General features: G+C 45.9%; 1 protein-coding gene and 1 long non-coding RNA gene across 3 annotated transcripts in view; one reads left to right on the top strand and one right to left on the bottom strand.

Annotated features, from left to right (window-relative positions):
• The first annotated feature begins 43 nt into the window (after positions 1 to 43).
• On the top strand, positions 44 to 1,064 carry LOC107179044. Its single transcript, XR_001509581.2, has 2 exons — positions 44 to 262; positions 814 to 1,064. It is a non-coding gene; the product is annotated as an uncharacterized LOC107179044 (long non-coding RNA).
• The window catches only part of PITPNA (phosphatidylinositol transfer protein alpha), a 40,630-nt gene continuing 27,519 nt past the window's right edge, over positions 954 to 14,064 (bottom strand). For both annotated transcript variants that reach the window (XM_042967514.1, XM_042967513.1), the window contains 2 exons: positions 4,625 to 4,693; positions 954 to 3,568 (listed from right to left, as the gene is read on the bottom strand). In XM_042967514.1, coding sequence (XP_042823448.1) covers positions 4,649 to 4,693 — 45 coding nt within the window. In that variant the 3' untranslated portion in view covers positions 954 to 3,568; positions 4,625 to 4,648. The remainder of the gene's footprint in view (positions 3,569 to 4,624; positions 4,694 to 14,064) is intronic.

Below are 14,064 nucleotides of genomic sequence, written 5' to 3'. Positions count from 1 at the left end.
ACCGCCCACCCCGTGGCTCCCAGGGTGCCCCGCGCGAGGCCGGCCGGGAGGTGCTGTCTTCCGGCGGAAGCTGCTGCGAGGCCCGCACCGGCATCCTCGAGCCGGCGCGTCTCCCTGTCGTTGGAAATGGGGTCTCTGACCTCTGCGCTGTGCCCCTCCACCTCCCCAATGCCCAGAGACCCAAAGGGCGAAGGTTGAGGGTGGGGTGGCAGCCCAGCCACTGTCGTGCCTGTAAACCAGTCTCTCTGCCCCTCATCTACAGGTAAACGCTTTCATGTTGGTCATTGAGCTCCTCCTTCGTTCGTCTCCACTCCCACTTTAAAGTGCTTCTCGCTTTTCAAACTCATTAGGTTATTTATTACACGTTAGACGCTGGAGGTTCCTGGGCTCTTAAAAAAAAAAAAATTAGCCACCAAAGAATCAAAAACCACTCCCTATATTTGATGAATATCAGATGAAGATTATTTTGCCAAAGATTAACACAGATTTTCTTCAGATAACTGGCTCTTAATCTTGTTTGGCAGTGGGGAGGACGGTGCATGGGATTCCTTTGAGGATCCGATGAGAACCATGACTCCCCAGAAGAATGCACAATTTCACAAACAAGTTTTAGGAGGTTCACAGACCTGGAACTTTTTTTTTTTTTTTTTTTTTAAATAAATGTTTTGATGGGTAGGATGGTTAAAAAGAGGGAGATGTGAAGAGGAGAGACCAAAGCAAAAAGGAAATACTACCAATATAAAGTGGCAGAATTCCTTTCAAATACGTGATGTCTGTGTAAGTACAATGACGAGGGGATGTTTTAATTTACAGAAATTGGCCTGCAAAAAATTTTGGAGATATCTTGTATTTTTTTCTAATCCTGGTAAAATGGAGGACATCAGCAGAAGTTGGAGCATATCTAAGTTGTAAAATGGACATAAGGACATCACCAATAAGCTGGACTCCAGAAATCTCTGTCTAGGATTTTATTAGACTGCTTTTCTCCCCCCAGTATACCTGTTTCGGAAGATTAAGACAAAAAGGCACAAACTCACATTAAATAAACAAGATAATCTAATCAGTTCTACAAAGTGTATTTTGTAAAAGAAGTAGCACTAGGAACCAACCGAAATAAGTCAGGGAGTCCCAGCAGGGACTATAAGAGGACTTGGGAAGATATACACATGCCCACAATACTGACCCCGTCCCTGACCTCTCTCGACGAGAAGGCCAGAGCCCGGCATCCCCCCTTAACAGAGGCACTGCTGCTTCAAACTGGGACTATGACCCTGGAAATCTAATGGAAGCAGCTAGTCTGCAGGGGCACGGCACACCCTCAGGTACTATCCCTGGAGCTGAGCCTTGCATCAGAAGCCCCTCTCGGTGCTAGTCAGTTTGGGGGGTGGGTGAGAGGGTAAGGGGGATACTTAAAAGCCAACACTGTTGCCCAGCAGCAACACTATCCGTGGGGATAGAATAGACCAGGGACACCCCTCCTTATGTTTCTGTGGGTTGGAGCCCCAGATCCAGCTGACCTCAGGAAATTCTAGCTCAGCTCATGTGGATGCTTTCAAACTGGGGCAACAGGTGGAGGTGGGAGGAGCCAGAGAAGAGCCAGATAAAGAGCAAGCCCCCAACTCCATGGAGTTGGGAGTGGTATGTGTGGATCTTAGGAGAAGAGCTGAAGCAAGGAGACTAACATCTGCTGACCCTCAAACTACCTGTCTGCTGAGAACATCATGGTTCGTTTCTCCCAGGATGACCCACATCTGGACTTAGATGATGAATGAAGAAGGGAAAACGTTAAGCACAAATATAATTATAGCTAATACAGAGCTTGTAGGAAAACATTAACATTTTTCTCCAGTAGTAATGCTTCACTTTCCCAGTCAAAGGGAAGCTACCAGCAGTCGGGATCCTAATAACCAACTGAACTGCCCCAGATCCATTACTGTAGACCCCACAAGGTGAGGAGACTGAAAGGAAGGTGTAACAGGACATTTCCTGGTCCCAAAGAGGCCTCAATGAAGGTGGGAGACAACCACACTGAGGGGTCTGAGTCCATCCACTGTTGCCCCAACAGGGCCACAGGGAAGCATCCATCAGGATGTCACAGGTGCAATCCTGTGAAACATTCCCTTATTGCACTTAGAAATGAGTAAGGCAAAACAAACTGACAAGAACATAAGGATAAATGATCCCATCCTACTTCTTGCTCCCCCAACACAGATTTGGTCTCTTAATCAGCCACCCCACCCAGGCTGGCATGGGCTTGGATCACAACACGCTTGGCTAACAACATACCTCACAAGGCTTGGGAGATGTCAGATGACACCACAGCTATCTCGGATTCTCCCACCGGGAAGGCATGCTTGGGTTCTGCCAAGTCGTACAAAACCATGAAGCACTCAGCAGCTTCTACCTCCCTTGGAGTCGACTTTTTCACTGGCCTACTATGGTAGAGTTCTATACCACGATCACTACTTGCTTTTGATTGTCCAAGACAGAACTCAGCATGGGGGTGGGATGAGCTGAGTCCTTGATCCCCAAATTCCTTTCCGGTAGCTGGAGACAAGAGGGAACATGTTCTTCTGGGGAAAAGCTTTTTGCATGCTCGTTTTGTGCAGCAAGAAAAGATCAGGACCCTTCTGTCCTGACCAGCCTCAAAGACAGGGCAGGAATGTGAGAAAGCACAGAGAAAAGAGGATTATTGCTGAGTGGCAGCACCAGCCCAAAAGGGAAGAGGAGCATGGACATACAGAGCTCCTCAGGGGGGTGGGCACACTAATTAGTACATAGAGGGCAGACTCAGTTCTAAGGGCCACACTGGACAGGTCCCTCCAGGTGGAGAGTTGACCCGGGCGTATCATGGGCTCTGTGAGGTTCAGACAGAGTGGGCAACAGGAGGGCCGAGAAGCCATAGGTGTTTCTAAGACTAGTGACCAGAGATGCGATGCCTGGGGCAGAGGTTATCTGAATTTGTTGAATTTTTAAAGCAGACTGGCTGGGCCCTGGGTACTTCCTCCTCGGTGCTTACAGCACATGAACAATGGGTTACTGAGAGCAGAGATCACAGTTAGGAAGCCGGACTGCTGTTCGGTGGAAATGGAGGAAAAAACTGTATTTCCAACTCATCTCCTCTCCCCAGGTGAGCACTCAAATTTGCAAAGATCTGCCCAGGAAGCGACATACCTCAGTTTATCCCAAGGTTGAAAACAAACAAACTTAAATCATTTAAATCACCACATCACAAAAGGCAGCTATTTTGAAAGACTAAAAATGTCACTTGGAAATAAAGGGAGGGGCACACAGAAATGGGCTGAGAACACAATGGCTGGAGAGGGAGGAGCTGTAAACACAGCAACCTACAGGCCATGTATCTCAGAGGAGCAGGCTCCCGTACACGCGGGCTTCATAATACCAGACGGTCTATTTGTTCACAATATTGAAGGGCATCTAGAATTAGCTACAGTAAGGGATCGAAAGTTGCCTGAAGAATGGGCACAGAAAGGCTGCGTCCGAAGATGGCCTGTCACTCGGGAGGGTGGAGCTGCTGGGCCTTCCTGTTGACCACTGTCTTGCAAAACTAGAAAAGAAATACAATTATTAAGGAAGCAACAGAGGAAAATAGAAGCACACTGTAAATCATCATTGATGGGGCAATTTCAAAAGGAGGAAAGATGCCGGTTGGGGGTTGGGGTCAGGGGAGGAAACTAAGGCCCAAGCAGCTGGCATTGCACCAATCCGCTTGATCTTACTGTTTTATCTCTCAGAAGTTCTCAAGCACATGAGGCAGGGAGAGCAAGCTGAGGTCCACGCTACTGCTAAGACCCCAGGCCTCCTCAGCTCCTTAGTGGTAGAGGACAACCAGATTTTATTTGATAAAATAATTTTCTCTCAGAGCCTGATGGGAAGCAGGGCCAGGTTTTCAATGCCATGACCAAGCCGGCTCTGAGCTGCTGGAATACCAGGAGTCTGTGGAGGTATGTAGGGCCCTGGGGGCTAAGAGAAGGACAGGGCTTGGGCAAGAGTGACAGCATGAAACAAGGAACATCTCATTCTGGTCCTATGACCTGGGCAGAAATACTGTCCAAGCATCTGAAAGATGCTGCCTCTTATGAGGACAGCTACTTAGTATGGGATCAGGAGGTCTAAAGAACAAGGAAACGATGCCCCAGACACAATGATGGACCCTAGGAAAAGCTGTCTGGCCCGCAGATTTTCCAAGGGTGGGGCAGGTAATGCCGGCCTGGGAGCTAGGAACGAGCTCAGGGGCATAGGGAGCACTCCGGAATGCCAGCTGCAACTTGACACGGCTCTAGTTATGACAGGGAGAGGAATTAGTTGCAGATAAGCTTCAAATGTGTATCTACCAACACAGCCCCCCACTCCTCACCCCCAGGTCCATGTGTCTGTCTGGGCCGTTCATTATAAAATCACATATCCCTGAAATGTCCTAATAGTCACAGGATCTTTCAGTGGAGGGCTGAGAGCTGTTTAGCATGGCAGCCGTCGTTATCAGTGGAGGGCAGGATGATGAACGAAGCGTGCTTCCTGATGCCACAGTGAGCTGCTGAGGCCCCGAGGACCCAAACTGGCTTTCACGTCTATGACATGCAAAGGGAGGGTATTTGGTACATACAGTGCAGAAGGGGGAGGGGTGGCTTTAGTCATCTGCGGTCATTCCTTTCACTGGGTCCTTTTGTCTCATCTGGAACAGAAAAAAACAGGAAAAACTGAAGGCTCTTGCTGCTGATGGAACTCCAACACAAATACATTCCGCCTTCTCTTCAGTCCTGCCAATGAAGAGGGTGGAGCATTTTTTGTTCACAAAGCTAATCAGAAGAAGAGAATTCTGCATACCTACGGCCAAAGCCCTACCATGGATAGCTCCGTGTCACTGGTCCCACTGTCCAGGATTTCTGTTCCTCGCCCTGCATCCCAGTGCTGGGGTATAGCTCTTAAGCTCCTCTCTTTCTTCATTCATTCATTCAACAAATATCTATGAAGCAACTCCTTTGTGCTAGAAACTGCACAAAACTGCTTCAGGCCTGAGGATTCAACAGTGAACCAGGGAGAGACCAAGTCTCTCCTCCCGGTGCTTACATCCTGGGGCAAAGTGAGGGAGAACAAACCAATATGTCACGTGGGGCCAAGGGCTGTTTGGATGGAGCATGACCCTGGAGAAGCGGGTTGTGGAAGGTCTCTGACAAGTGACATTAAGTAGAGACCGGCAGGAAGCGAGGTGGCAAGTCCTGTGGCTCCCTGGAGGGGGCAGGTGAAGGGAAGCGCAATTCCCTTTCCTGGGCTCTGCTGAGAGGCTCCGCGCCATCGGTCAGATGGGCAGAGCGTGGCACGAGAAGGCAGGGCTTGAAAGTGCAGGGTGGGTAGATCTCAGCAGAAGTGTGAGGCTGCCAGAAAACAGGATGGGGTCTTCTCTGGAAGCCCTGAGTGGCCCCTGTCAGCTGCACCTTCCAAGCAGAAGTGGACACAACTTCTCGTGGGGAGACCGCGGAGGTGATCTCTCTCAAATCCTTTCCAACTTGCAAGTTCCACCCTATTTGCAGCATGCCTACAACACACGCGTATTTTAACTTCCCATCAGGTATTTCTTCACTATCCATGAGTTTTCTGCTCAACTCTCATTCTTTATTCATTCAACAAATTGTGAGCACCTCAGAGAATGGGCCTCTGGAGTCAAACTGCCTGGATTGTACGCTGGCGCCATCACCACATGTGACCCTGAACAAGTTACCTCACGGCACTCTAAGCCTCAGTGTCTGTGATAATAAAATGAAGATAATAAAAGCGACTACATCGTGGGGTTGTAGAAAATGAAGTAAAGGTATTCATGCAGAGTACTTAGCGCGGTAGAGTGCTGGCCCCGAGTATGCGCTCAGTCCACCCCACCTGGGATCTCTGCAGCACCCTGCAGCAAAGCGGGGGTGGGGGGTGCCCACAAGCTCCGAGGAAACTGGACTTCTACGCTTCCTCCTCAGAGTTCTGTTTCGTTCGCTAAAACTTTAACACTGCCACGTCTGCAGAGACTCTACCTCAGAAGCAGCAGTTCTCCACTAGGACATATTTTCAAAATACTCTTCCCGCCACATTTGGAACTCGTGTCCATTTTTCACACTCCCTGCTTTCCCCCAATTATTACACTCAGTGAATCCATGTGGAACCTGGACATAGTTAAAAAAAAAAAAAAAATTCTCCTGGAGGTTCCGATATTCATTCCCTGTTGACAACTTTTACTGGAATTACATCAAATGTCTCAGCTTGGTCTTTCGGGCCAGAGTTTCCTACTTGAGCAAAAGAATTGCCCAGACTGCTTGTTGTAGATTCTTGGACCCAAGACCTGATAAGTCAGAACCTACAGGAGACAGACAGTAAGTGAGTCATCAAATCAGTCAGTCTTACATGCCTCACTTACCATCCCCAGCAAAGATCCTCTGTGCCAAACAGGAAGATCCGTTTTCTGACACGAAGCCAGTATGTGCTTATTCCTACCTCCACCTGAGTGCCTAGCCCCTGTCGATTTGCTCTAAACTCACTTTCACAAATGATGACTTTTGATTTTTATTGCTTCTGTAACTTCAGTTATCTCTATCAATTAATGCCTGTTAATATATTACTTTATTGGAGTTTAACAAATTCAAGATTTTCCAACATGATAGAAATCTGTTAAGGATAAAGGCACTGTTTTAAAAATTTTTTTAATGTTTATTTATTTTTGAGACAATGCAAGAGACAGAGTGCAAGCAGTGGAGGGGCAGACAGAGGGAGACACAGAATCTGAAGCGGGCTCCAGGCTCCGAGCTGTCAGCCCAGAGCCCAATGCGGGGCTCGAACTCACGAACCGTGAGATCATGACCTGAGCCGAAGTCAGATGCTTAACCGACTGAGCCACTCAGACGCCCCACTGTTATGTTTTTAAAAAGAGAAAAAGTTTACCTTGTAGTATTAGGCTGGAATTGGAAGTATTTGTGTGAACATACACGTAAGACAGATATGGAAATAACTAAAGATGTGAAAGTTCCTCAGCTCTGTCCTATGAGAAGGCCTGGGGGCAGCAACAGCCCAGCAGTAACGAGCACACACAGGACCCTTCACTAAAAAGAACCAGGGCTCCTTAGAGACATGGTCCCAGGGCTGTGTCACGGAAAGAAAAAGACAAACCCCTGATGCCTTGTGCTTTGAGTGGACAGAGGTAACCTGAGCAGTAAGTGGACAGAAAGACAGCTACAATGCAATGAAAGGACACCAAATCTGTGACATTCTGGCCTAAAATATATAAACTGGATCTAATCCTGCAGAATCATTGCATAAACCCAAACTGAAAGACATTTTACATGATGATTTCCCTATGCCTATAACCTTCAAAAATGTCAGGGTCACGGAAGTCCAGGAAAACTGAGGAATTGCATCAGAGTGACAGAGACTAGAAGGGTACAGTGTGTGACACTGGGCTGTATCCGCTTGAGAGGACAGAAGTCTCTGGGGAGCCTGGGTGGCTCAGTCAGTTAAGCATCCGACTCTTCATTTTGGCTCAGGTCATGATCTCACAGTGTGTGAGATTGAGCACTGTGTTGGGATTCTCTCCCTCTCTCTCTGCCCCTCCACTGCTCGCTCTCTCTCTCTCTCTCTCTAAGATAAATAAATAGGGGTGCCTGGGTAGCTCAGTCAGTTAAATGTCCAACTTTTCATCTCAGCTGGGATCATGATCTTGCAGTTCCTGGGGCTGAGCCCTCTGTCGATGCAGAGCTGCTTAGGATTCTCTCTCCGCCCCCCCCCCCCCGCCCCTCCCCAGCGCTTTCTCTCTCTCAAAGAAAGAAATAAACTTAAAAAAAAAAAAAAAAACTTAAAAGGAATGAGGTCTCTGTGTAAGGGGGCATACAAGAGTTCTTTGTGTTTTTCTTGTCATTTTCTCTAAGTTTGAAACTCTTTCAAACTAATTTTTAACTTTATTTTTTTTTAATTTTAGAGAGAGAGATCACATGCATGCAGGGAAGATGGGCAGGGGGAGAGAGAGAATCTTAAGCAGGCTCCACACTCAGTGTGGACAGGGCTCTATCCCATGACCCTGGGATCATGACCTGAGCCAAAATCAAGAGTTGGCCACTCAACCAACTGAGCCACCCAGGTGCCCGTCAAAATAAATTAAAAAAAAAAAAAAATTAAAGTATAGCTGATGTACAATATTATGTTAGTTTCTGTGTACAACACAGTGATTCGACAATTAGATACATTAGGAAATGTTCACCATGTGAGTGTAGTCGCCATTGGTCACATACAAAATTATTCCACTACTATTGACTGTATTACCTGTGCTGTATTTTTCATCCTGTGACTTATTTTTTTTTTTTAAGTTCGTTTAAGTGTGAGCAGGGGAGGGGCGCAGAGAGAGAGAGAGAGAGGTGGGGGGGGGGGGGGGAATCCCAAGCAGGCTCTGCATTGTCAGCACAGAGCCCAACGTGAAGCTCAAACTCACAAATTATGACATCATGACCCGAGCTGAAATCAAGAGTCAGATGCTTAACTGAATGAGCCACCCAGGCTCCCCGTGACCTTATTTTATAACTGTTTCACCCACCTCCCAATCCACCCTCCCCTCTGGGAACCACTAGTTTGTTCTCTATATTTGAGGCTCTGTTTCTCTTGTTTGTTCATTTGTTTTGTTCTTTAGATTCCACCCATCAGTGAGATTATATGGTATTTGTCTTTTTTTCTGTCTGACTTATTTCACTTAGTGTAATACCCTTTAGGGTCCATCCATGTTGTCACAATGCAAGATTTCATTCCCTTTTATGGCTGAGTCGTATGCCATCCATTTTATTTACACACACACACACACACCCCACATCTTCTTTAGCCATTCATCTATTGATGGACACTTAGGTTGTTTCCATATCTCAGCTCAAAATAAATTTTTTTAAAAACACAAAAAAGAATTCATTAACTGTTTGCTCACTAATGACCATTCACATAAATTTTCGATTTGAGAGAGGCTAAGATTTAGTACCAGGGGAGGAAATCTCCTTGGGCCCCAACTAGATCCATGTATACCCTCAGAGTTTATTGCCTTGCTTTAATTTACTAAAGCCAGGTCCTGTTTCCTATGGCTTAGGATGCAACTTCCTATCAGAGACCATGAAAGCTTCCCTTACTCTCAGAGACAAGGTCACCTCAGAGGGTGCCACTGAAATAAAAATGCATTATTTCATTCTTCTAATGAAATGCTCTAAGAATGCTTATTTCCTGTTTCTTGGGGCCTGTATAACACTGAGAGGTTTTATCTGATGTTTGTTCTTCCGATCAAGCTACCAAAGGCTGGCTATGTAGACGCATATAGTCCAGGAATATGAAAATACAAACTCCAATCCTGGTTTGTTTTGTTTTGTTTGAGAAAAAGAGAGAACGTGTGTGCACGCACACGTGCGCAAGCAAGGGAGAGGGGCGGAAGGAGAGAGAGAATCTTAAGCAGGTTCCACGCTGAGTGCAGAGCCTGATACAGGGCTCAGTCCCAAGACCCTGGGGTCGATCATGACCTGAACAGAAATCAGGAGTCGGATGCTCATCCGACTGAGCCATGTCAGTTGGACTAGGCATCCCCTGGTTTGTTTGTTTTTTAATTTTTATTTTAATGTTTATTTTTGACAGAGAGAGAGAGAGAGACAGAGCATGAGCGGGGGAGGGACAGAGAGAGAGGGAGACAGAATCCGAAGCAGGCTCCAGGCTCCGAGCTGTCAGCACAGATCCCGATGTGGGGCTCAAACTCACGGAGTGCAAGATCATGACCTGAGCTGACCCCTCCCCTGTTTGTTTTTTTATTATTTTTATTTATTTTTGAGAAAGAGAGAGAGACAGAGCATGAGCAGGGGAGGGGCAGAGAGAGAAGAAGACACAGAATCTGAAGCAGGCTCCAGGCTCTGAGCTGTCAGCACACAGCCCGACATGGGGGTCTAATTCACAGACTGTGAGATCATGACCTGAGCTGAAGTCGGATGCCCAAACGACTGAGCCACCCAGGCGCCCCCCTTGGTTTGTTTTTAACAGTGATTTTCTCTACGGAATAAGGCCAGGGATTGGAAGAAAGGAACTTTTATTCATCTATTTATTTTATTTATTTATTTGGACTTCAATTTTGTATTTTTCCATATTTATATATTTTTAAGATTTTATTTTTGGGGCCCCTGGGTGGCTCAGTCGGTTAAGCCTCTGACTTCAGCTCAGGTCATGATCTCACAGTTCGTGGGTTCAAGCCCTGCGATGGGCTCTGTGCTGACAGCTCAGAGCCTGGAGCCTGCTTCAGATTCTGTGTCTCCCTCTCTCTCTGCCCTTCTCCCACTCATGTTCTGTCTCTCTGTCTCTCAAAAATAAACAAACATTAAAAAAAAAAAAGATTTTATTTTTAATCTCTACACCTAACATGGGGCTCAAACTTACAACCATGAAATCAAGAGTCACATGCTCTACCAAATAAGCCAGGCAGGTGTCCCTATTTTGTATATCTTTTGAAAATTTTTACTATTAAGTATGAAATACTCCTTTGATTAAAAAAAAACTAGTGAAAGTATCAATGTCAATATCCTGGTTGTGATACTGTACTGTAGTTTTGCAACACATTGCCGTTGGGAGAAATGGATCTCTTTGCATTCTTTTTTTTTTTTTAAGTTTATTTCTTTTAGAGAGAGGGAGAGAGAGCATGCATGAATGTGGCAGAGAGAGAAGGAGACAGAATCCCGAGCAGGCTCCGCTCTGTCAGCATACAGCCGGAGGTGGGGATTGAACTCATAAACTGTGAGGTCACGATGTGAGCCAAAATTGAGTTGTACGCTTAACTGACTAAGCCACCCAGGCACCCCACTCTGTATTATTTCTTATAACTGCATGTGAATCTTTTTTTATTTAATTTTTTTAAATGTTTATTTATTTTTGAGAGACAGAGAGAGACAGAGTGTGAGCAGGGGAGGGGCAGAGAGAGAGAGAAAGACACAGAATCTGAAGAGGCTCCAGGCTCCAAGCTGTCAGCACAGAGCCCGATGCAGGGCTCGAACTCACAAGCTGTGAGATCATGACCTGAGCCGAAGCTGGACGCTTAACCGACTGAGCCATCCAGGCGCCCCTACATGTGAATCTTATAATCATTTCAAAATAAAAAGTTCAATAAGAAATAAAGCTAGTAAAAAAAAAAAAAATCAGTTTAAGACCCTGAAAAGCAACCAGAGACCAAGCATTCCTGAAGGAACACAAACATGAGGCACATGCAAATTGTTTCTAGAACCTCTTTAGAAAGCCCTTTGCAGGGGTTCCTGGCTGACTCAATCAGAGGGGCGCGTGACTCTTGGATCTCCAGGTCATGAGCTCAAGCTCCATGGTGGGTGCAGAGATTACTTAAATAAATAAAACTGAAAAGAAAATTAAATTAAAAAAAAAAGAAAGCCCTTCAGAAAAGAAATTTGGTAATAAATAACAAGAGTCTTAAATTCTCTAATTCCATTGGTAGGAATTTATTCTAAGGAAATAATCATAATCCAAATCCAAATAATCCAAAACACTGCACGCACAGAGATTTTCATCCCAGCATTATTGATAACAGTGAGAACCTGAGAACATGAAGGAAAACCCAATGCAGGGCAATGACCGATCACAGAGCAATGTGTATGCTGCCGTCAGAACCCTGTATGTGAAGAAACTCTTGGTGGAAAATGTTAACATTTGTTATAATGTTACATATTTGTTATAATGTTCAGAGAAAAAGTAGGCTATCCATTTGGCCTATGTCCTATGATCATAACTAAGTAAAAGTGTGTAGAAAGGGGCACCTGGGTGGCTCAGTCAGTTAAGCATCCAACTTTGGCCTAGGTCATGATCTCACGGTTCTCGTGAGTTCAAGCCCCGCATCGGGCTCTGTGCTGACAGCTTGGAGCCTGGGGCCTGCTTCAGATTCTGTGTCTCCCTCTCTCTCTGCTCCTCCCCTGTTCATGCTCCGTGTCTCTCTCTCAAAAATAAACATTAAAACTTTTTTTTAAAAAAAGTGTGTAGAAAGACTTCACATGTTTTGGAGGTTATCTTTAAGTAGAGTACAAGTCATTTTTTTTCTTTCTACTTTTCACTATTTTCCAAAAAAATGTTTAATGTTTATATATTACCCTAATATTGAAAAATGAGATTGTATTTGAAAAGAAAATAAAGAGGCACCTGCCTGGGTAGCTCCGTTGGTTAAGCCTCCGACCTTGGCTCAGGTCACATGATCCCACAGTTTGTGAGTTCGAGCCCCGCGTCAGGGTCTGTGCTGACAGCTTGGAGCCTGGAGCCTGCTTGGGATTCCGTGTCTCCCTCTCTCTCTGCCCCACCCCTGCTCGCACTCTGCCTCTTGCTCTCTCTCAAAAATAAACAAACATTAATAAGTGAATGACTGATGAACAAATAAATAAAAAAGAACGTAAATAAATCTACTTCCATATTTCAAGATGTTCCAGAGTTCCAGGCGGTCTGCCCTGGGGTCACTCGCTGTTGGGCAGATGAGAGGGAATTAAGAGTCCATGGGCCAACATGGTTCTCCACCTGCAGGGATCCCGCAGCCTCAAGAGCCCGAGCTAGCGCTGCCCTGTGCCAATGCTACTGGAATCTCACGCCCCACTGTCCCGCGGCCCAGCGGGTAAGCCAGGCTCTGAATGGTTTCTGTTGATCAGCTTAACCCTCTAAACTTCTGTCTACCATAATCACAAACTGGAAACTTTGGGGTATAGTAGGCATTTCACTGCACAGGGACACTTATATAGTCTCAGGGGAACCAGTTCAGAGTTTAAGACTTAAAAATCTAAAAATGATGGTGAACCAGCAATCATCTGCCAGAAAGCCAAAGGATGGAGCAAGGGACCTTTGCATCAAGAGTCAGGAGACGAGAAAGGGAAAGGCATATTCACAGGTAAGCACAGGGACAGGGGGAATGACTGCAAGGAGGTTCAGAGACAGCCCCCAAAGTGGACCTGCGGAGCAAGAGGGTCATGCGGCCTCTTGGCTCCATCACGAAGGGATGGGCTATGGAGGGACCAGAGGAATCACGGAGCCCACAGGGACTTAGAAGGAACCCCCACAAAGGAAGGCTGGGAAAGAAAATGCTACAGAATCTTACTCATGCACTCTGACACAACAGTATCTTTGCTGTTTTTCAGCAAATGTTCTAGAGTCCAGCACATCAGGAAACAAGTTTTCTTAAAAGTTTAAAAATGAGTTCCCTTCTCCCAGGTGCATTATCTACAGAGTTATTGGCCAAAGGCCCAGGCGGCACTTGTATACTGAACTAGAAGGTATCCTCAACTTCTTTGAGCCTCAGTTGTTCTACCTATAAGATGAAAATACTATGGCACAGGATGACATGAGGATTTGATAACGCAATTCACGGAAAATGCTGACCACACACGCCAGGCATACAGTAAGACCTCAATAAAATATTAGCTATTAGTAATGAAAATATTTTTTATTACCACCACGTTCAATAGATAGTGAGTTCCCCATTATAGGAAGCAATCAAGCACAGGCTGGTGGGGAAGCTGCAGAGAGGACTCAAGCGTTGGACATGCAATTGGACTAAGTGAGCTTTAAGGAGCTTTCTTTCAGTTTCAAGATTATGAGTCTCTTTTTAAAAAAAATTTTTTTTTTCCTTAGTGTTTTTATTTATTTTTGAGACAGAGACAGAGCATGAGCAGGGAAGGGGCAGAGAGAGAGGGAGACACAGAATCGGAAGCAGGCTCCAGGCTCTGAGCCATCAGCACAGAGCCCGATGCGGGGCTCGAACTCACAGACTGTGAGATCATGACCTGAGCCGAAGTCAGACGTTCAACCGACTGAGCCACCCAGGCACCCCTCAAGACTATGAGTCTCTTAAGAGAGCAAGAGCAAGGGAGAGGGAGAAAAAGAGAGGGAAGAAGGGAGGGAAAGAGGAAAGGAGGGAGGAAGACAGACAGACACTGCTCTCCTACAGGCACACATATCCTGACATGTTTCTTTTTAGGGCAAAGGACTGATCTCTTGATCCCTTGTTTCTCAAACCCTTGAACCTCACCCAAGAATGGTAAG

This window comes from Panthera tigris, chromosome E1 (genome assembly GCF_018350195.1).
Source record: "Panthera tigris isolate Pti1 chromosome E1, P.tigris_Pti1_mat1.1, whole genome shotgun sequence".
In the NCBI taxonomy this organism is placed as follows: Eukaryota; Metazoa; Chordata; class Mammalia; order Carnivora; family Felidae; genus Panthera; species Panthera tigris.
Note: the sequence above shows the minus strand (reverse complement) of the source record. Positions and strands in the feature narration are given on the sequence as shown.